The sequence below is a fragment of the Sitodiplosis mosellana genome, unplaced genomic scaffold (assembly GCF_009176505.1).
Source record: "Sitodiplosis mosellana isolate CC-2019 unplaced genomic scaffold, AAFC_SMos_1.0 Smas_scaffold_12, whole genome shotgun sequence".
NCBI lineage: Eukaryota > Metazoa > Arthropoda > Insecta > Diptera > Cecidomyiidae > Sitodiplosis > Sitodiplosis mosellana.
The window spans coordinates 25,045-46,174 of NW_022595254.1; the positions used below are offsets into that span (position 1 = coordinate 25,045).

Below are 21,130 nucleotides of genomic sequence, written 5' to 3' on the forward strand. Positions count from 1 at the left end.
GGCTTGAGCCTTAGCCTTAGCCTGAGCTTGGGCTTGAGCCTTAGCCTCAGCCTGAGCTTGGGCTTGAGCCTTAGCCTCAGCCTGAGCTTGGGCTTGAGCCTTAGCCTCAGCCTGAGCTTGGGCTTGAGCCTCAGCCTGAGCTTGGGCTTGAGCCTTAGCCTCAGCCTGAGCTTGGGCTTGAGCTTGAGCCTGAGCCTCAGCCTGAGCTTGGGCTTGAGCCTGGCTTGATGCTAATGCGCCACCTATAAACCATGATACAAACACATCAGCTCAGAAAAAATAATGTTCAATATCTCCTTGTAAATATTGATCGAAGGAGTGTGTTTGTTTTACCCGATGCACTGCCATCCCCATGTTTATTGCCTCCTTCATCAAAAAATTGGTCAATTGAACGATTTTCGAAGTGAGAATGAAAAAGTATGATTGAATCGAAGTCTGTCATTTTCAGCTTGGTTTATCTTTCAACTGTATGAATATGCGTCATGTTCCACTGTCATAATTATTTCTCGATACAGCTGTCACTTTATTAACATATTAATAATTTATTAATATTTTAATAAAATGAATTTTTTATTAACGTTAATAAAATATAGTGCATTTTATGAACATATTAATATTATTAGTATGGTGAATTTTCGGTTATTAATATGTTGTCGATTTTATTAGAATTCTAATAAATTCGACAACATATTGGATTTTATCCGATTTTATCAACGGACGACATCATGTTCACATCAAAGTCTATTCAACACAGCGTTTAGATTAAGATAATCATTTATCACGACAAAATCTCGATGAAAAACGAGTCTGGAAATATTTGACATGTTTTTTGTATGAAACTTCTCTTCGCAATTTTTTTTTAAAGTTTCATACAAAAAAAATGTCGAATATCTCCAGACTCATTTTACATCGAGATTTTGTCGTCTGGCAAAAACTGACATGAATTTTGTATGAAACTTTTCAAAAAAATTGTGAAGAAAAGTTTCATACAAAAAACATGTCGAATATTTCCAGACTCGTTTTTTTGAGATTCTGTCCTGATAAATGATTGTCTTAATCTAAACGCTGTGTTGAATAGACTTTGATGTCGTCCGTTGAAAGAATAGGATAAAATCCAATATGTTGTCGATTTTATTAACATTTTAATAAAATCTACACCATATTAATAACCGAAAATTCACCATACTAATAATTATTAATATGTTAATAAAATGCACTATATTTATTAACGTTAATAAATATGGTGTTTCAAAATTTTTATTAATTATTAAAATATGTTGTTTATTAACATATTAATAAAATACCGATTTTTGACAGCTGTATTTCTCGATGCATTTAACATGTAAGTCTTTTGTCTTGTGACAGTGAAAATTCGAATCGACCCATCAATTATTCGATGACAATCAATCAGATAAATGCAGCTGAAAATATATGACGAACGATTGAGAAATCAATCGCTACCTGAAGTGGCCAATCCAGTGGTGTGTCCACCTCCTGCACCACCCGCAATGCCCCCAGCACCTCCATTACCACCAGTTGCGCCTTGCACACCTTTTTCGACACCCCCTAGAATTCCGTTTAATAATCCCCCGACGAGTTCACGGCCTCTAGCTGCCGCTTGTCCCAGCGGACAAGCACCGGGAGGAGGGAGAGGCAAACATGGCGAAGGTGTTACGAGAACAGCCTAAAGATTCAATTTGCTTTAATGCTGCAGAATCAATTTGATTTTTATCAAAATTTACCAAGTTAAGGGCCACAACTGCGATAAAGATAGCTTTCATCTTGAAATGTACTGCTTTTGCCAGAAAGAACAAAGAACTAGTGATACATTTTCCGTCGAACTGGGTGCCTTTTATACATCAGGTTTCGAAGATGTGAAGCATATTAATTTTACGCATTTTATTCTTAATTAGAAAATTATTGGCATGTTTTAACAACACGTGTTCAAAACTGTTCGAATGCAAAATTCAATTACACCGAGACAGTTATCTCTGAAATTGGTAAAGAATTTGAAATAAATTGACATATGGTACCTGTGTTGATATGGCAAAAAAGCTTTCTCGAAACAAAAACGATTGATGCTATGCAGCAATTTTTTGCATTTCCTTATATTCGACATATGGACACACATGTTTATCAAGTTGACAGTGACAGTGACAGTGCAACAGAAAAATTTATTTAACGAGTTTTCGAAGAATTTCGATATGAATTGCGCATTTTTTTAAAATTTAAAATAGTTATCAACACCAAATTCACGGTCATTGAAAGCATTGCTTTAGAATAATATGAAACGTTTAAATGGCTGGGTTGGTAAATTTTCAGATTTTGAGCGACGTGTAAGTAATTTACGTAAGAAACATGCATCTATGAATTTTTGCATGGCTGTTATGTGTCATTTGAATGGCATTATAATAAATTTTTAGTAAAAAGTTCCAACTATTTCTGGAAATATAAGACGTTGAATCGGATTCATGCTGAAAGTCCCATTTTCAAATGGAAATGGAGAATTATCGAACCATAATGCAAATATTTTCACAAATAGTTGAACACATGAAAAATATTTATATTACTTTTTGTTCATCATCAGAATTATTTTTTTTACATAAAGAAAGAACAGAACTTATTTATTTTCCAAATCTATGGGTGAGATTGAGAGTAGTGTATGTTTTTTTCGGATTTATATTTTTAAAAAGTCGAGTATGTTTTCCAGTGATTTTGTTTTAAGATAAAGAGAGCAAGTTTCTTTCGACTTAAAAATAGTTAAAGTAGAGTATTTTGACTGTTTGTGGCGAGTATGTTTCATAAACCTTAATTTGCGTTAAACAAGAGTATGTATTTTGTTAGTTTGGAATACCAATAAACAGGAGTATGTTTTTCTGTCTTTGGTTGTTGGAAAAGGCGAGTATGTTTGTCCAAATTGGTGAATATTATTAATTTATTTGAATTTAAGTATTAGCAAACATAATCAATAGAACTAATCATTTGTACATCCCAATACTTCAATTTAACACAGTGGTTTTCGAAAAAGTGGAGTATGTTTGCATGAATGGTTAAAAATATCAAGTTCTTTCGACGAAGAGTATCAGGAGTTCATAATTGTTAGCATTAAAGAGAGAACGTAATCGAGCTCTGCTTATTGTACAGCATCACCATGAACGAGCGGTATACGAGCCAATGTATAAGAGTGAAATGACAAAATCACTGAAACCGTAGCGCATGGAAAATAACACAGAAGAAATGTGACAACAAACAAACATTGCGAAATTGCAACGCATCGGAGAGAGTGAGAGAATCTCTTTCACTCACGCACAACAGCAAATATTCACAACACGCTAACACTGACAACTAATACCAACGCAAATCAAAACAATTGATTTGTATTGCTGACATCACTGAGTCGGTCGAGTTTTACAAATTTACCTTCCCCAATTTACCTTCCGAAATCAACTGGATCTAAAAACTGACCTATTTTGGATCACCAAACTTAGAAGATTAGTTTCGGTCACAACAATTTTCGAATCAAAAATTTCGATTGGAATTATAATTTTTCTAACATTTACCACGCTTTGGATTTGTTACTATCGTTCAATTATCATCGAATATTTAAAAAAAAAATCAAATGTTCACACTAAAATATGGAATAATCAAACTAGTAGCCAATGACACTTATACGCGAGTTGATTTACATCTAGCAATAAACGAACGAAAAATGTCACTACTTTCTTCGACTTTCTAGTTACATTAGTCACTAAACAACCGTCAGTTCACTTGTTTGACGGTTTATTTACATCATACACTAATTTTAAAATAACAGATTTGGATGTGTTGTGTGAAGCAAACACAAACTTGCTGAAAATGTTAATATATTCCTGTTATCACCATTTTTCGACCAATAACAAGTCAAGCAACCGAGTCGAACTAAAATAAGTATTAGGTCATTTTGCAGCCGCAGCCATCGGTAGAGTCAATGTTGATAATGTCGTAAATATAAATATTATGAACAATATCTATGCCAAAAATATCCACTTCACTCAAAAGAAACCCATATTACGGTAGCTCATTCAAATAACAACGCAACTGTTACCAAGTTCAGAGTTACACTTTTCACCGGGAAAAATGTTTACTTGTTACATCGCTGGAGCTATAAAAATAGATTTCATCGTGAGCGACACTTTATGTTTGTGTACAACTCTGAATTAGCTTTTAAACACCCAATTGATTCTCGATTTCAGCTATTTTACCTCCACTTAAAACTCTCCACATTTTTATTGAAGAAATTGAAATTACAGTGTGTATTTACAAAACTAAAACAATTATTTGATTTCAAAAATAGTTCCAGACTTTATAGTCAAACGGTAAATTCAAATAAATCAATGTGGCTAAGCAATGATAATAAGCCATAAAGTTGACGCACGTATAAATTACCAGTAGAAAAATTTCAGTAAATATTCTGAATAGAATAAATCGATAGTCAAAATGATAAGCGATTAATGTAAAATAATCCGAAAAACGATGAACACACGTTTCGTTCCAGGTATTGAATGGAAAGGCCAGTATAAACAAGTGACCGCTAAAATGCAAGCCGTTAACATTGAATATTCATAGAAAGCGGTAAATATTGTCTAGGTCAATGTTGTTTGTAACTTGTTACTGCTGAGAGTGCGAATGCGAATGGGAAAAATCGAATGTAATTTTCAGTGAAAATACCGGTAATTCGGTGGCGAAAGAGTGAATTACATTCAGAACAGACAGCGTATGATGTAATAACTTCAACAATCAATCTTCCTTCTTTGAAACATTTTTTTTTTCTTTCGTGTTTTTACCCAGTAAACACAAAGTCAAAAGTTTTCACCGCATTTATTTTGAGCACATTGAAACATTTCGTATAATCGAAATCCAATTTAAAGTTGAATAATGCATGGGTTCCTATCGACAAAATCAGTATTCCGTGTTGAGTTGGATTTCGTTCGGCATTGATTTGACACTCATAGAAAGCATAACAAAAGAGCTAAAACAGAACGAAAAAAACGGTTCAAGGCCACATATGAGTGATAATGTGCATCGTCATCATCATCATTGTTAGCGTCGAAGAATTAAAAATGTTTTAACATTTTAAAACAAAAGCATTCACATTTTCATGATTTCATCTAGATGAATTTCATTACAGTTATGATATTAGCATATATCATTTTTTTCTGCACTCACCCGATCCCTTTCCCTTTCTCTGTCTCTGTCTCTCTATTGGTGTCGTATTTATTTTGCCGACATACCCGCAAACGATGTACTTTGCGCAATGCGCATTATCCGAGGAAAAAAAATTCCATCAAAATATACGTCTATATTCACGTTCCCAACGGAGAATACCCTACAAAATTGATTTCTGTGTTATACGCACAAACACTGGTATGTGCCATTCACTTCTACATATGATTTTCCATTATTATCATCATCATCATCACTTTTCTCGTCTCTTCGTTGTGTACTTATAGTCACTGTTGTGTACTCAACACAACAACATTATGGGCTGATGTCAATATGCATCGCGAGGATAAAAATCGATTTGTGCAATTTAAGCCTTTTTTGGAATTTCTGTTTTTTCCCCTGCTATTTGAATAATTTCGTTGATGAATAGGAAGACTAACGAGTAGCCACACTGATAACGAGTTAGTTCAGATATATGTATAGGAAGAAAGGCAAAAAAAAATGTCAGGAGGAAAATGCAAAAGGTGACTTACCAATCGAACATTGAAACACGTTTCACACAACAACAAAAAACGATACACGTAAACGAATCCAAGACACCAACACTAGAAAAAATTATTTTGATTTGATTCAATGTTTGTCTTTAACCTTTCTCTTTTTTTTCCAAATCGTAGAATTTATGATAGATAATTGGTTTTTGTATTCATTCGATTTGACGTAAATTTTCAGTAGCACTTCATCTCGTGTTAATACGGAATTATTATACTTTCACTTATCAAGCGAACTCGTGGACTAAATGCGTATTATCTGACACAGAAAAAAAACAGTTAACGTGTTATTAAAATTGCAACGCAATAATGTAATACAATCACAATTCAACCAATCAAAGAAATCACCAAATGATAACTGCTCGTCGTCAATTCACTGCTTCTGTACGTGCAATTTTGCGAATGAATGAACGAAGAAAACCACAGTAAAACAAAATATATGGCACTGATTCAATTTCTATGCTATTTTATCATATATATGTATTCATTGCGATGAACATATCATTCTAATTGAATATATATTACGTCGAATCGTTCGTCGTCGTCGGTCGACCGTTTTCAAACTATAGACAATATATTTATGATATTTCAAGTATAATCTTATTTACACACAATGCACACACAACTGAATGTGTCACATACTCTCGTCACGTCCGCTCATGGATATATAATGGGCAGTGTGCGTTCTGGAGTACACATATCCACCAAAATATCGATAAATTTGGACGATATGTGTGGGAAATGCTTAATGAGAGCGCGCGCACGACAGAGACAGCAAATGTTGCCTAGTGAAACGTCAAAGTGGTTTTCGAAAATGGCGTTCGTACACATACACACTGTCCAACATACACACAACCAGACTGCACAGCGTACACCATATTATGCTCAGTCAATTGGATAGCGCTAATTTCGAAATTACTCTGACGATGTCCGAAAAATGTTTGGAAAATTATGGCATTCTTCCATTGAATGGAGAAAAAACGTAAATATAAAATCTTAATGTGGTTAAAAAAAATTGACTTTTATTTCAATTGCTATATACTTTTTGTCATTATGATGTTTTGGTTTTATTTTTCTCTTTTGTACCAGTTTTAATAATAATTGAAATAGCGCTCGTACATATTAAATACATTTCAAATACACATAACAATCAACTCAAGACAAAGTCAACATAATAAGAATTAATACCAAGCACAAGTAGAGAGGATGGAGGAGGGTAGAAGGTAGAACAAAAATATTGTAAAAACTTTTAACTAAATTCAATTTTCTTCTTCTTTCGTTTGGTGTGTCTGTCTGTCTATGAAATGTGTCCAGTTGGTAAAATTGGCTCTGAGCTAAAAGTCTTGCGGGGGCTTGTTGCATTGGACGCTGCTGTTCGATCCACTTTCTCGTCATGACGTTTCACCAGATGATCGTCCGAAAAACTCGTTCCTCGCGTTCGACACGAACCAATGTTCTGCCTGTAGAATGGAAAACAATCGAATGTTAGTGTGCAATGCTGTGTGTACAGTTAGAATTGACCGAGAGAGAAATTATATCCTGTTCAATATTTTGTTCGTTGGAAACTTCCAAATTATGATTTTAGAATAATGTAATTAGCGACAATTTACCTTGGCAAATTGATATTTTCTTCACTCGTCGAATACACCTTCACATTGGCTGGAACTGATAGCATCATATCGATGGACGTTTCCGAAATGGATGACATTGGCGCATCATGTGCATCAATTGCCAGGAATGATGCACTGGCCGATTCTTGAATCGCATAAAATCTCTCCGTTGTCTGATCACCAACCGATAATATTGCCAAAAGATTTGGAAGTGTTGCCCGTAAGTCTTCACGTGACACGTGTATGTTTAACATGAATTTTATTTGTGATATATTTTGATTAAGTAAAAATGCTGCGTACAGCAGCGAATCACTTGGAGGAATGTTGCGACAATACAGGGGAAATCTGAAAATGGAACAGAAAAGTCGATTAAATTGTAGATTCAAAGTTCGATTGAAAATAAGTTCATTGTAAAAAAAAATCGTTTTTTGGCTCCTCCCACTCCAATTAGTAGAAACTTACTCTCGATCATGTTCGGAAAGCATTTTGATATCATCACGAATTTTCGATGCACTTCCTTGGTAGATGATTTTATTCCTGTTCAAAAGAGAAAAGGTAATGAATTATTGTTTTTCGAACTTTTTGGGAAAAAAATGCAATCACTTTGAAATCGATCCGCATGGGCTCACCTCAATGGAACGTTTAAAACAGATGAGCATAGCAAGGCGACATGTGCAACGTAGCAAATGGCAACGGAAAGACTTAGGGCTGCATTGTTTGTGCCGGGCGGATTCGAGCTGTAATACATGCGAAGTGCGTCTGTGTTGGGTAGGCAAATGCCGTTAATCTCATAAATTCCACTTCGATCATGTTCTTTAATCACATAGATATCACGCAATTGGCCGAGCAGTTGATGTTGTCGTTGTATCAGCGATTCTTTAACCTTTTCAAATATTTTCTGTCGGCTCGAATGCAGTGATTTTTGTTCGAATGTCGAATCACGGCTCAGCTGACGATAGTCATCCATGAGCCACGATTCCTTTTCAATGTTTTCGTCATTGAGTTTGGTGCATTTGTCGTGCAATTTTCGCAGTATCACTTTGTATCGATCGCGTTCCATATTGAGAAATCGGCATCGAAATTTGGCGGTTTCAATTTTGCGTCGCAGTTCTTGTGCCCGTAGCAAATCTTCGGGCTTGGGTTGCTCTTTCTGTGCCGTCAACAAACGGTTCAACGTTCGGCCAATCGATGGATTACCTCTGGGCCGATAGAGCATTCCTTTGTTAGCAATAAGCTGTAAATTCAAACACGATGCACTTTTCATGCATATCTTTTCCATCACTTCGTTGGCACTCTGTGTCATTCTTCGGTAAATGCGTTGCTTCTCCTGCAGCATCAGCAACTTTTGCACGTTATAACTGCGTCGAATTTCCCATTTGAAGAATTCCTTGTCCAAAAATCGAACCTTCAAAATGGTCGGATCGCTAAATGTATACTCTTCATCGGCACTCTGATCCTGGGCGTCCTGATTTGAATGATTTTGCTTGTGATGCGGCAAATTGGCGATAGCATCGCATGACGGTGATAATCTGCCACTGACATACTCATTGTCATGTCGTTTTGGTGAATTGGCCATCGCCTTACGGTCAACACCGCCACCGACATCAAGCTCATTTAAATAATTTCGACTTGCATTCAAGCTATCACAGTTTTTGGCGGTGTTAATTGTGTGGACAGTCGTACCTTTGGTAGCAATTACATTGTTAGTAGTATTTTTCGTTAGCAATCCTTTGTGTGTGAATTGTGTCGATTTCGGTGGCTGTTGCAGTTGTCGCTGATTCCGTGATGTTGTTTCGTAAAAATGGTTATATTGCTTGGGAACACTTTCGGCTAGCAAATAATCGACCGATGTGAAAAAACCGCCGTGAATGTAAAAAATTAGCGCATTATCCATTAGTTTAACCTCTGAACGCTTTGTTATCGGCACCAAACCGGAAAAATATACGCCCCATACAAACAAAACCTTGTCTTTGCCATTGCTAATATCGTTCGAATGGTGTTCGTCAATTGGTTCAAAATGGTTCCAGCCATGATGCGAATCTTGAAGTATCACAGTACCACTCGATGATAGTCGTCGTAAATGTTTTGTATCGCTGTGTTCGGCATTTCGTGCACGATTCGTTTGCCACACACGAACCACCACAAATTGTGACGTTGATTTGTGAATACTTTGGCAATTGATTTCCGCCCAAATTGCATTTCGAAATGATTCAAGTGGTTCACTGGTGAAAAATGGGCTACTCATCAATGTCAAATGCAATGTGAAATAAATCGAAGTGTTTGGCTCAGCATCGATGTTATGACCCGTGATTTGGATTAGGTTCCGCAAACGCAGCTGCTGTGTTGCAATTGGACTCCAATCCCGACATCGCGGTCGATTAATCATGTTCTGTAAATAAGAAAACAGATTTTTCTTAAATTCACACCAAAAATAGCAGCCCACAGCAAAAGAGAGAACATATGTCTCATCACAGTGAACAATACAAAAGAAAAATATTCCGTTTATAATTGAATTATGTTCACAACAAACACGCACACACAACAAAAATACCACAAGTGCTTTTATCTACGATCTATATATATAAATACCTCATCGTAATCTCACTGAATTGCTATGAAAAAAATCCAAATTGCACAGAATCGTGCATTTATTTCCCTGGAATTTTAGCTGCAACACACACAAAACCCGTTGCTGTTTTGGCGCAGAACAACAAAAGTTCACATCGATCGATGGTTTTTGTTTAATTTGAAAATTTTTCTCAATTTTTTTCTCAAGTGAAAATACGAACTCTTTGTTTTGATAAAAAACTAATGCCATGTAATTCACATTTGACAAGTGAAATGTCACTTGTGTTGTGGAGCTGCTTGAAATGTCAAAATCGCTCCGTATTAACCACAGTACCACCAACATTATAGGCGAAGCAACTAGCGAGCATGGGATATTCATTGCCGCTCGAAAGTGAATGAATGTTAATGAGAATTTTTTAAAAAAATTAATGCAAATGAAAAGCAGTTTCTTATATTTCCCCATGTTTACGGTTAATTTGTACAGTTTACGATATCTCTTATCGATTCAACCATCTAAAAAGTCTATCCATTTAGGCTTTTCGATGCAGAAATTAGCGCGAAAATGTGTTTGAGCGATTTTCGATTGAGTGTTTACAGAAGCAGATGTTTTTTTGTTGGTTGTGCATTGTGCATTGAAACAACTACATGCAACAAGGCTGCGATTCTTTCGTAATTTATCGATAAAATATACTAATTGAATTCCATGCTCGTTCTATTCTCCACACCCATTGTTTGTTATGGCTTTTGTAAATGCGTATTTATTCGTCGATGATGGATTGAATAGCATAAACAGGACACAAAACATAGTTTTGAATTGATAATCACCGATAAAACAGTAAAATCAAATTGAATTTAGGAAATTTTGCCACAACATTCGACTATTTTGCTTGCAAATATATCGTCTCTATAAAAATAGACATAGTCGAATGATATGAGAGCATGTTTCGTATGCTCATGCAAAGCATGCCGAACAGCACACGGTGCTATGGTATTCAGTGCGATAGAATCGAAGTCGCATTTATTTTTAACACCATGTTCGACTACACCTATTCTTTCCAGCGCTGCGTCGCTATTTCATCTTCCACTCTGACTCAGTTTTGGTATGTGGGTCCGTGGCGCAACGGATAACGCGCTTGACTACGGATCAAGAGATTGCAGGTTCGATTCCTGCCGGACTCGACAAATCATTTTTTTTTCTCTTTTTTTTTCAAACATTTGTCTTGTTCTTTGGTTTTATGCTTTTCTCTGAGTGGTTTTCAAATTTTCTAGTTGAAAAGATCGGAAAACTTTCTTTTAGTCTGAATATAGTTTCTTGATGAAGTAAAAATCAAAATTGTTCATAAGTCTCTCTATTTTGCGGTGTAAATTGAAACGGATACGTTGAATTTTATAGAGATCCCGTGTACAAATATTGTACCTGACCAGTCAGTATACTAATTTCGGACAAAAATGACTTACTTTGATTGACATTTCAGTACAACGTGTAGTGTAAGTCTATCAAAGTTAACTGAAATCATTTAAAGTTACAAGTCAAAATAAATTGCTTATTTTGGGACAAAGTGATTTTCTTCATACAAAAACATAAATTCAATCAACTAAAGTCAACTGAATCTAAAGTCAGTCAGTCATTTTTTTTTCACAAGAGATAAGGTCTATTTAATACAAAGTTGTTCATTTTGTTATCAGCAACACTTATTGTTATGATAACCACCAAGATAACGAGTTATTCCACACTTTTCAGCTTAATTTTTTTTTTTGGAAAACACGCAGGGAAATGCATAAAAAAGCAAAGTAAAAAAATGGTTAGAAAAAAGAGAAAAAAAAAGATTCTCGAGTCCGGCAGGATTCGAACCTGCAATCTCTTGATCCGTAGTCAAGCGCGTTATCCGTTGCGCCACGGACCCACATACCTAGAATGAGTCAGAATAGAAGATGAAACAGTGACGTGGCACTGTAAAGAATGTTGAACACACATGCGACTTCAGTCTATTATACCGAGTACAATCACATCGTGTGTTGTTCGGTATGCTTAGCACCAGCATATGAAATGCGCTCTCATGCTCCATATCAAGCGGCTTTGTATATTTTCATTAGGATGTTGTTTTTTGCATGCAAAATATTTGAATGATGTGGACAATTTTTCGGAATTGAATTCGATGTCACTGTTTCATTGGTGACTATATTTTCGAAGCGTGAGAAAATTTGGCTCTTTGTCATGTTTATGCCATTTTTTGCGTAAAAATATAAACAAACTCGAAAGCATTTCCAATGAAAGCATCGATGCCAAAAAAAACATCTGCTTCTGTAAACACTCAATTGAAAATAGCTCAAACATTTTTTCGCGCCAATTTCTGAATCAGCTAACCGATGAAATGGATTTACTTTCTCGATGAATGAATTGAAAAGAGATGTCACGAACTGCACAAATAAGTTGTAAACATTGGGTAATATGAAAATACGTTTAATTTATATTCAAACTCTGTAGAGGGAAACAAGGGTCTGAGTGTCTGAATCAGCGTCTCTGTAGCAGAATTGAAAGCAGATATTGTTATGTATACAAACAATGTTTGGAGAAATTGTTTGGATTTTTTGGTTTTGAGAATACAGATCAAATTGTGAATCGAAATTTTTAACGGTTTTTCATGTTTCTTGTGATAACAACCGGTTGGCGATGTTTTTATTTTATTTTCATGCTTCAATTGTGATCACAATGATAATATGTATTACAATGAGTTTGATGTAGAATATCGCTTTGAATATGCTTTGTTTTAAGACTTGAACAGTTTTGTTTTTGTTGGTCGATGTGGATATTTGTTAGGAATTTTCATTTCGAAAAACGTCGCATTTCAAATTAAACGTAGTGATATACGTGCACACGACTTGTCTCAAAATTTATTGAATCATGATCGAATCTCGATATGTGTGGTTCTCCTTGCATCCAGCGATTAATGCATGCCAATGTTTGTCGCGTGATAATAAATCCGCTTTTCCAACCACGATAACCATCACACTGAAATTGCGGAAAAAAAATTCGAGTTGAAAAATGCTATCTTTCTTTCTTTTTGAAAAATTACCGTGCACGTGACGTGGCCACATTAATGCGATTTGGGCATTTAACAAAACCCAATTGTCTATCTACATCGACAATTGCTGCGGCAGGACATGTTCGAACGGTTGAAATCAGAATGACCTTTCGTTCTAATCCTTCACAAAAAAACATAATACAAATATGTTAAAAATCATACGTGAAAACAATTTCGAGGATAATCATGAATTGAAATGGTTTTCAAGAGAAAAAATGAACGAAACGAAATTACCTTGAAAATCTTCAACCGTACCAATCATGATATTTGGCCTCTTTTCATGTCTACGTTTAAGAGCTTTGAATTGGAGAAAATACGGAGTGATGATACCGATGTCCTCTTCATTCAAAATGAATTCATCTGCATTATTCTTCACCTGCATTAGTCTGTCCACGATTTCTTTGGTCTATTTCAATTGGAATTCATTGGATTGTTTTCTTTGTTACGCCATAATTAAATTTTTAGCCTTATTTACCACTGTAACTTCGGCAACATTGAACCATGATGTTTCCCGTTTCTCATTACGGCCGTCAACATTGATAAAATGAATGCCATATGCGCCTGGTTTCTCGATTTCTTTAAAAATGCCATCCAAATGCTTCAGCAGTTTGGCCTCGCGACTGCTTTCGGCATCGATCGTTGGAATTAGCTCAGAGTTGTAGAACTGTGTATTGGGATATTCCAAAATTGATGGCAATGAACGGTAGTTTAGATCCAATTTCGAAATCAAACATGGACCAAAGTTTTTCTTATGTCCCGCATCCTGAAAACCGGAGAAAACAAAACGATTTTTTTATTCAAATGGTTTTGGATTGAGAATTTTTTGTGCGTATAAGTGTTCAAGTGTACTTACGTCATTGTTAAAATTTGAGTAGCTTTTGATTAGACGATCAAGCATTGACACACCCAGGCCACGGTTATTTGCATGTCGGTTTATGATCAGCGGAGGCATTTGCATCGGATCACCAGCCATGATGGTTTGACCTCTTTTACCAATCAACACCATTGGTACAAGTACATCGGGTTCGGTGCACTGACCCGCTTCGTCGATTACTGAATGCGTAAAATGATTGCGCAGCGAACGCGATTCAAGTAATTTGGAAATGTTTGCAAATGTTCCGATCACAACACGATAGCTCTTAACGGTCTCTAAAAGTTTACAAAGCTTCATCTGTTTTCCTCCATCGACCAAATCGTCAATGGTTTTACTGTACTCTTCAATGTCTTTTGGTATAACATCGCTTCGACTCGAGTAATTGTAAGATATCAAGCGTAGCAAACTGTCCGAATCGAGAAACTTCGATTGAGCCAAACGCTGTGTGATGAGATTTGATGCGCTGTTACTTTGGGTTAAAATTAGAATTTTAAATTCTTTGCCCAATGCCAACAGTTGTAAGATGATTTCAACAAGTGTCGTCGTTTTTCCAGTTCCTATGAATTTTAATTTTAAAGGTATTTTTTTAAAATCAAACAATAAAAAACATCTAAGAAATGTTTGGTTCCAAATTTCAACGATTTTTCGTCTGGTAAATTGTTTATGGTTGATTCAAGTGAAAAAAGAAATCCAAACATATTTACCAGGCGGTCCGAAAATCAAATATGGATTCAATAAATCGCTTCTGATGATTTGTTGAACGGCTTGTTTTTGTTGCTTGTTCAAATGTTCATTGAACCAGGAAAGTTTCTTCCCATGTGTTTGCTGTACCATTTCGTCATTTTCACCCAACAGTGGTGCGCCACGTAAACTAATTTCATTCGGCATCAGAATGTCCAATCCAAACAATTCAAGTGCTAAGTCAATAGCAAAATGTTGGCGTATGGCATATGAACGCGAGAAAGAAAATTCAATCGAATATGCTGAATGATCGAAAGTTTTAACGAAATCATCGTCGAATTTAACAACGATTAGGTCCACTTCTTTGATGTCAATGATGACACCTTCGTAGCTGATATTTGGTTTGGACTGCTTTCTCACGGTCAATTTGTCACCTGCAATTTTGTTTTGTTCAATGAACGAAATTTTCGACGAAGGTAAATTTTCATCCAGAAAATAATGTTGAATTGAGCAAAGAACAAAATATTGAAATATCCATTACTCACCCATTTGAAGTGACGGTCGTGTTTCAAATAGATCATTTACAGTCAAATCGTAAACACCTCGCTCGTACTTTTCACGGATCTCTCGTCCATTTTGCTTGGAAACCAAAGTCGTACCAAAATGCGCATTTCCTCGATTGTACATGTCTTTAAATGCCTTAGTCAATCCAATCTCCTCCAAATACAGTAAGCTGTGAAAGTGTCCTGCATAATCGTCATCGACCGCAGGCACTCGGGCATCGAGAAAATCAAGTACTTTTGATTGCGAGATATTTCTTTCGAGGCAAATCAATTCCATCAAATCATCTGGTGGTTCATACAGGCTCCTTTGAATGGTGGGTCCTTTCTTATGATAGGATATACCAATCGATCGTCGTACAATTCCCATATTCTTGAAGTGAAAGACAACTCGGGCTACACTTACGCACCTGTCCGGTACAAAGCGAGCATCCAAAATGATCGACATTTCGTGCCTTGGTTCAATTGTTGCTGTGCAAACATCACCACGTACACTAACCGACGCCAAATCGATGTGAATGGATTCCAAATAGAATGGCTTCCAAGCATTGTTTCGAATGAAAATTTCCACCGATTTATCGCATTGATCGCGATCGAATTTGATGGTTAAATTGTCATCGACTTCAATCGTACGCGGATGCTGTCGACGAAATTCCTTGATCCAATCATCTTTTGGCACATCAACTCGAAAGACTTCTCTCTCAAGCTTTGGCACTTCCACTTTTTGGATGACACTTTTAATTTTCTCTTCGGTTTCTTTTTTCACTTTGTTTTTTACACCGATTTTAAGATCCTTTTGAGTATTATTCTCAGTGGCAGTAGCTTTGTTGTCTAGATTACTTTTAAACATTTTCTTCTTGTTTTCTTACTGTTTCTCGAATTAAGCAATTGAATTATTATCGTACCAATATCCGTTGCTAAAATCCAAATCAAACTGGTTGATGTTCGCGATGTGAACACTTCGGTTGAAAAGAACGCAAGCAACTGTTCGAATATATATGAATAGAAATGAACAGCGTACGTAACAGCAGCTGATATTCACTAACACAAATGCTTGTGCACAGTTTCTTTCAATGTAAAGTTCTTATGAAGCACATATCAAACGGAGTTGTGCCAACATCAGCTATTTGTTTGTTTTAATCAAAGTATGTAAACAAACTTCTTCGGATTACATGTTGCACTTTCTATGATGGATACTGTGACTTTGGCATCTCTCGCTCTATCATTTGTTGTGCCACTGGATCAAATGCCTCAAAATTCGCCGCGTTCTGGACCACGGTCGATCGTATGTTTTAATGTGTGTAAATTTTGTTTAAGACCTGTCATTTTTTTCCTTGGACTATGCATTTCGTCGCTATGTGTGCACGATTGAAGTATTTCATACCAGTATATTTCGAACTGCATACCATCTAGTGGAAGCAATGTAAATGAAGCCTAAACTCTTCTTTGTAGGTGAAAATCAGTTTTTGATCGAACTATGTCTGTATTATATCTTCTTTTAATCAATTGCATTTATAATTCGTTAGAACAACGTATGACGAGAACACGTAAACGAAGTGAAGATGCACGGACTTTGTTAACGTCTGACAAAAGAGACATAGTTGCTGTGGCTGAATTGATTGAATCGATTGACGTGCCCTCGTACCAAGCGTCTGATTTCGTTTCAAAGTGCAATTTAGCCCGTAGTGTTTCAGTAATGACCGAGCATCCGCTACTCCGGAGTCTAAACAGATCATTCGACAACTTTGTTGTCGAAAAAGTTTTGAGTGAAGTTGGTTTTGGTGAGGTGTTGAAAATAAAAGACAACAGAATTGACAAACAGTACGCGATCAAAAGGATCAAAGACACCAAAAAGAGCACACTGACTTCTACTGCAGCGGCCGTGCACATTCCCATGGATTGACACCGCCTTGACCGAAAGCAACAATGCGCGCCGAAGGCGTTACACATCGTTTTTGTACTTCCACTTGTGACATCAAAAGTACGGCAGCCGCTGAATCATTGATTCCGGATGCATTGCCAGCAGTGACTGATCCATTCTCTTCGAAACAGGGTTTTAGTTGGCAAGTTTTTCGACGGTTGTTCCATGCTTTGGGTATTCATCTATTAACATCAATAAAATGAATTACTTCCATTCGTTAAAACCTGAAAAACCTAGGAAAACGTGAATTTCTTTACCTTTGTCAAATAACGTATCTCCGGTGCGGCTTGAAATTGGAACCGGTACAATTTCAGCATCAAAATAGCCATTCTTTTGTGCTACTTCAGTTAACTGTTGCGAGTGCGCTGCGAATGCATCTTGTTGTTTTCGTGTATTTTTATATTTTCTGTTGCAATTTTCGTCAGTGAATGTCGTAAAATGCATCAGGAATGGAAAAAAAAATCACTACAAAACTCATTTTGCCTGGGACTAGAAAATGTAACGTCCGAATGCAAACAGTTCGTTTCACACTGGCTGTTTGGTATCGTATGTTTTGTTTTATAAGCCGGTGCTTTATCGCTGTTTAGGAAATGTGTAATTCATAAGGCAACAACTATGATGAATAACTTCACTTTAGTTACGCTGATTCTTGGCGGTGATAGTGTTTGTAATCTGTTTGGCTAGAACAGAACTAAGCTTTTGTCGAGCTTCCAAATAGAAGCTTTTTTCTATACTCCAAATTAGAAATAGCTCATCGAATGAAATCTATCATAATACACAGCTACAACACGATGATTTTTTCATATCTTTCGTTCAAATATTTTACGCAGAAGAATACTTTGTTCAATTTTTTTAGTGAATTCACTGATTCCGTACCGTTGGTCCAAACAGTTTTGTTCATCGCTTCCATCGTCACAGACTTGAATAAAAGATTTATCACAAATGGTGACTTTCATTCATTTACCTCGTATTTCATCACAGCGATAGATTGCCACTCGAAGCATTTAAAAATACCCGTATACAGCGACCATCCGTATATGTAAATCCCCAATCAATTCCTTTGTGAGAACATTTAATCAAGTAATGTGGTATGAGAGCAGCAAACCAGCAGCTGATAAGCGCTAAACTAGTTTTGATTATGTAAAATTAGATTGTGCAAAACGTATTTTACTGATCATATTGATAAGGACTTTCGGAAAAATGACTTGTTGGCAAAACGATCGTACGCTTTGCTTACATGAATAATTTCTCATCAGCAATGCATTTCAGTCTCAGTTGAACATTGAACAGCAAAGACTCGGATGATCGAAAATGAATTTCAAAATCTGTTTTTATCTAGGGGGATTTCACTCTATGCGAATACTGCTATTCGTACGAATGCGCGAATACTTTGCCATGCATTTGAATATAAACACTCGCAAATACTGATATTCGTGCCGAATATTCGCATTCGTACGAATAACCATTTAATGTATCTATACGGCGCATTAGCAAATACGTCCGAATATTGCTGCGCGAATGCGAATGCACTTGACAGATCTATATTGATTTGTTGTGTTAATCGTTGCGACTACATTGTTTACATTAGTTCACCAAAATGGTAAATAGTTATTTCGATACAAATTTAATATCAATTTAAGTTGTGTTTTGTATTTTAGGGACTGGAAAATGTTATTTTCAAATTAGAAAAATATTTGAATGTAAAAATTTCGGCCGATATTATTAAAATCCTGGAATTCTGTGCATTTGAAAATGAATCATCTCTAATGTCCATTGACAACGATGCTATTATGGATATCGGGAACTATGTCATTGAAAACCCAGAAATTCTCAAAGAAACATCATACGAGAATGTGAATCATTTTAAATTTAAACCGGGTCACCGATTGCTTATCATCCAGTTGCCACAGTTAATCAAGAATTGTAATCAAACGGAAACAAATTTGCAAAAAATCGGACACCTGCGACCGCAAATGCTTGTATTCAACGTAGCTAATGCGCTTTCTGTATTAAATCCAGAATGTGTGAGAATTAATTGTAAAATTTCTGGTAGAGATTCACCTAATGCACGTTGTAATTTTTCAAACACGTCTGACATCTTTCCACATGTTTGACTGTGTTTGACACTTCATCGCAACTGAGCGCATTCGCGACGAATACATGTGCGAGTGTTTCAATACGTTTCATATGCGGAGTCGCGCGAATGCTCGCGCGGCAGTACGAATACATGGTGCGAATGCAAATACTTATACTGTTTTTTGCGAATGCAGGATTCGTACACGAATGATCATGTATTCGAATGCGAGTGAAATGCCCCTAGGTTTTTATATTTTTCTCTTCGTTTGCATCTCATTGAGCACTGTTCGTGCCATCGAAACTACAACTGATGGGTAAATTTCATTCAGAAAGTACATCACAATCTTTGAAAAGTTTATAATATTCTTCATTATTTCAATTCTCCAATGCATATCTGTTGTATTTAGTTAACTTTATTTTTCTAAAGCAATGATTTGTATTTTCAACATTTCAGAAAAGGTAATTTCGATGATATCGACCGATTTAAACCCTGAAACCATCTAGAAGACGCAGTTGAAACGAAGACTTGAACATTTGTTTAAAAAAAAACTCCTAACGAACAAAATTATCAATGTCTTTGAAAATATATTTTTAACTGAAAACAATGTTCTTTTACACTTTAAGTTATATCCATTTTTTTTATTCAAGTAACAGCTCCATGAATCTTCCTAAAAATGAATTGAAATAGTCCCCGTGCAATATTTCATTGTTCCAATTGGTTTTAACTGAACTTATAAACTCAGATGTAACTGTATATTAAGATAGGAGGGAGATAATAAGAAACCGCTAACATTCTTACAAGTTGCTGAAGAAAAATACACTTTCAATATATATACTAGGCTGATTGAAAAGTCCCAGGCCTGATGTATAAGGGACACCACAAATAAATAATCCATATCATTTTCAGAAACTGTAATCTTTTTTAGGAATTCACGCCAAATTTCATCCAAATCCGACCATCAGTTCGCTGTTTATAGTCATGCGAGTTGAATACTCCCGAAAATGCTCTAATTTTGCCGTTTAAACAGTATAACTTTCTTCTGGTGCGTTGTATTTAAGTATATTCACTTGAAGAGTTCAGAGAAAGATCAGACCAAAAAATAACAATGGTTGATGAAGCAAATTGGAACCTATTTCTTTCACTTTTATCACCATATAAACAATTCTTCGACCTGGGTGAAACTCGCATTTGAACAACACCGTTTTCTCCACCAAAATGGCAACTTTTTATTAATTGTTTGCATTACAATAGATCTAAAATGGTGCTAATATCGTTTTTCTGTCGTTTTTGACTTTGTCTGAATGGTTTATGATAATTATTTTATGCTTATTCCGACCAATAATGCCCAGAGTCATATTTTTCGACTTTAGCCGCTTCGAGCCCTCTCTTGAGATTTCTAAGCATAAATTTTGGCCCGCATCTATTCAAATGAACTCAAGAGACATTAATTTCAATATATGAAGGCAGAAACCTATTCATATTTTGCTTTTACAGCTTTGAACAGGGCTTCGAATCCTTGAATAGTTGTTTATTTTGCTCCAAAACCAAAAATGCGGCAAGACTTTTTCGATTGAATATTAAATATGTATATAACCATGCAAAATTCAAACTATAGCTTGAGTTAGTTGCCCTATGGCCTTAGCAAATGTATGCACTGCCATATTTGTGAATTTCGATATCACTTAATAGATTTTGGCAATGATTTCTTCCAAAACCACATATTTCAAACAATTTAGAGGCTTATCGACAAAATCGCTCTTATGGCTATGCATAAATCCAATTCCTCCTTATCTCATGATTGATTTCGAAAGTCTAGGGACACCATAAACTAATCCCAGTATGAATTTGATATATCTATTTGTTTTTCTTCTGAAATACATGTGCCAAATTGTCAACATAAATGCAGTTTTTTTATTATTTTGAAAAACTCACAAGTACCTTCATTCAAAGTGCTATAACTTAGGAACTGATGGTCGGATTTGGCTCAAATTTGGCGTGAATTCCAA

At 35.9% G+C, this 21,130-nt stretch overlaps 5 protein-coding genes and 2 non-coding genes across 15 annotated transcripts in view; 2 read left to right on the forward strand and 5 right to left on the reverse strand.

Annotated features, from left to right (window-relative positions):
- The window catches only part of LOC129567689 (transcription elongation regulator 1-like), a 7,489-nt gene extending 1,767 nt beyond the window's left edge, over positions 1 to 5,722 (reverse strand). The window contains exons 1-5 of one of the 2 annotated variants that reach the window (XM_055444823.1): positions 5,419 to 5,722; positions 1,743 to 5,365; positions 1,462 to 1,684; positions 334 to 366; positions 10 to 242 (exon numbers count right to left, since the gene is read on the reverse strand). In XM_055444823.1, the coding sequence (XP_055300798.1) occupies positions 10 to 242; positions 334 to 366; positions 1,462 to 1,684; positions 1,743 to 1,781 (528 nt within the window). In that variant the 5' untranslated portion in view covers positions 1,782 to 5,365; positions 5,419 to 5,722. Of the gene's footprint in view, positions 1 to 9; positions 243 to 333; positions 367 to 1,461; positions 1,685 to 1,742; positions 5,366 to 5,418 lie in introns of those variants that run through there. The other variant, XM_055444824.1, reaches the window with a different exon arrangement.
- LOC129567686 (MTOR-associated protein MEAK7) overlaps positions 1 to 6,548 on the reverse strand; it is an 11,206-nt gene extending 4,658 nt beyond the window's left edge. Inside the window, exons 1-2 of one of the 8 annotated variants that reach the window (XM_055444817.1) lie at positions 6,099 to 6,548; positions 5,736 to 6,009 (exon numbers count right to left, since the gene is read on the reverse strand). The gene's annotated coding sequence lies outside the window, so the exon portion shown is untranslated. The remainder of the gene's footprint in view (positions 1 to 5,735; positions 6,010 to 6,098) is intronic. The other 7 variants (XM_055444820.1, XM_055444819.1, XM_055444812.1 and 4 more) reach the window with 7 other exon arrangements.
- A 202-nt stretch (positions 6,549 to 6,750) lies between these two features.
- LOC129567685 (UV radiation resistance-associated gene protein) lies at positions 6,751 to 10,562 on the reverse strand. Its single transcript, XM_055444811.1, has 5 exons — positions 9,950 to 10,562; positions 7,990 to 9,749; positions 7,823 to 7,897; positions 7,361 to 7,705; positions 6,751 to 7,210 (listed from the first exon to the last, which is right to left on the reverse strand). The coding sequence occupies exons 2-5, from the start codon at positions 9,744 to 9,746 to the stop codon at positions 7,048 to 7,050; spliced, it is 2,340 nt and encodes a 779-aa protein (XP_055300786.1). The 5' UTR covers positions 9,747 to 9,749; positions 9,950 to 10,562; the 3' UTR covers positions 6,751 to 7,047.
- Positions 10,563 to 11,034: 472 nt separating this feature from the next.
- Trnar-acg (transfer RNA arginine (anticodon ACG)) lies at positions 11,035 to 11,107 on the forward strand. The gene has a single exon. It is a non-coding gene; the product is annotated as a tRNA-Arg (tRNA).
- A 652-nt stretch (positions 11,108 to 11,759) lies between these two features.
- Positions 11,760 to 11,832, reverse strand: Trnar-acg (transfer RNA arginine (anticodon ACG)). The gene has a single exon. It is a non-coding gene; the product is annotated as a tRNA-Arg (tRNA).
- Positions 11,833 to 12,573: 741 nt separating this feature from the next.
- Positions 12,574 to 17,579, reverse strand: LOC129567684 (probable RNA helicase armi). The gene is made up of 8 exons (XM_055444810.1): positions 17,305 to 17,579; positions 15,112 to 17,229; positions 14,590 to 15,000; positions 13,865 to 14,442; positions 13,487 to 13,774; positions 13,246 to 13,417; positions 13,003 to 13,132; positions 12,574 to 12,938 (listed from the first exon to the last, which is right to left on the reverse strand). The coding sequence occupies exons 2-8, from the start codon at positions 15,974 to 15,976 to the stop codon at positions 12,821 to 12,823; spliced, it is 2,562 nt and encodes an 853-aa protein (XP_055300785.1). The 5' UTR covers positions 15,977 to 17,229; positions 17,305 to 17,579; the 3' UTR covers positions 12,574 to 12,820.
- Positions 17,580 to 18,635: 1,056 nt separating this feature from the next.
- Positions 18,636 to 19,275, forward strand: LOC129567690 (uncharacterized). Its single transcript, XM_055444825.1, has 2 exons — positions 18,636 to 18,647; positions 18,706 to 19,275. Exons 1-2 carry the CDS (start codon positions 18,645 to 18,647, stop codon positions 19,159 to 19,161), a joined length of 459 nt encoding a protein of 152 aa, XP_055300800.1. The 5' UTR covers positions 18,636 to 18,644; the 3' UTR covers positions 19,162 to 19,275.
- Positions 19,276 to 21,130: the final 1,855 nt, after the last annotated feature.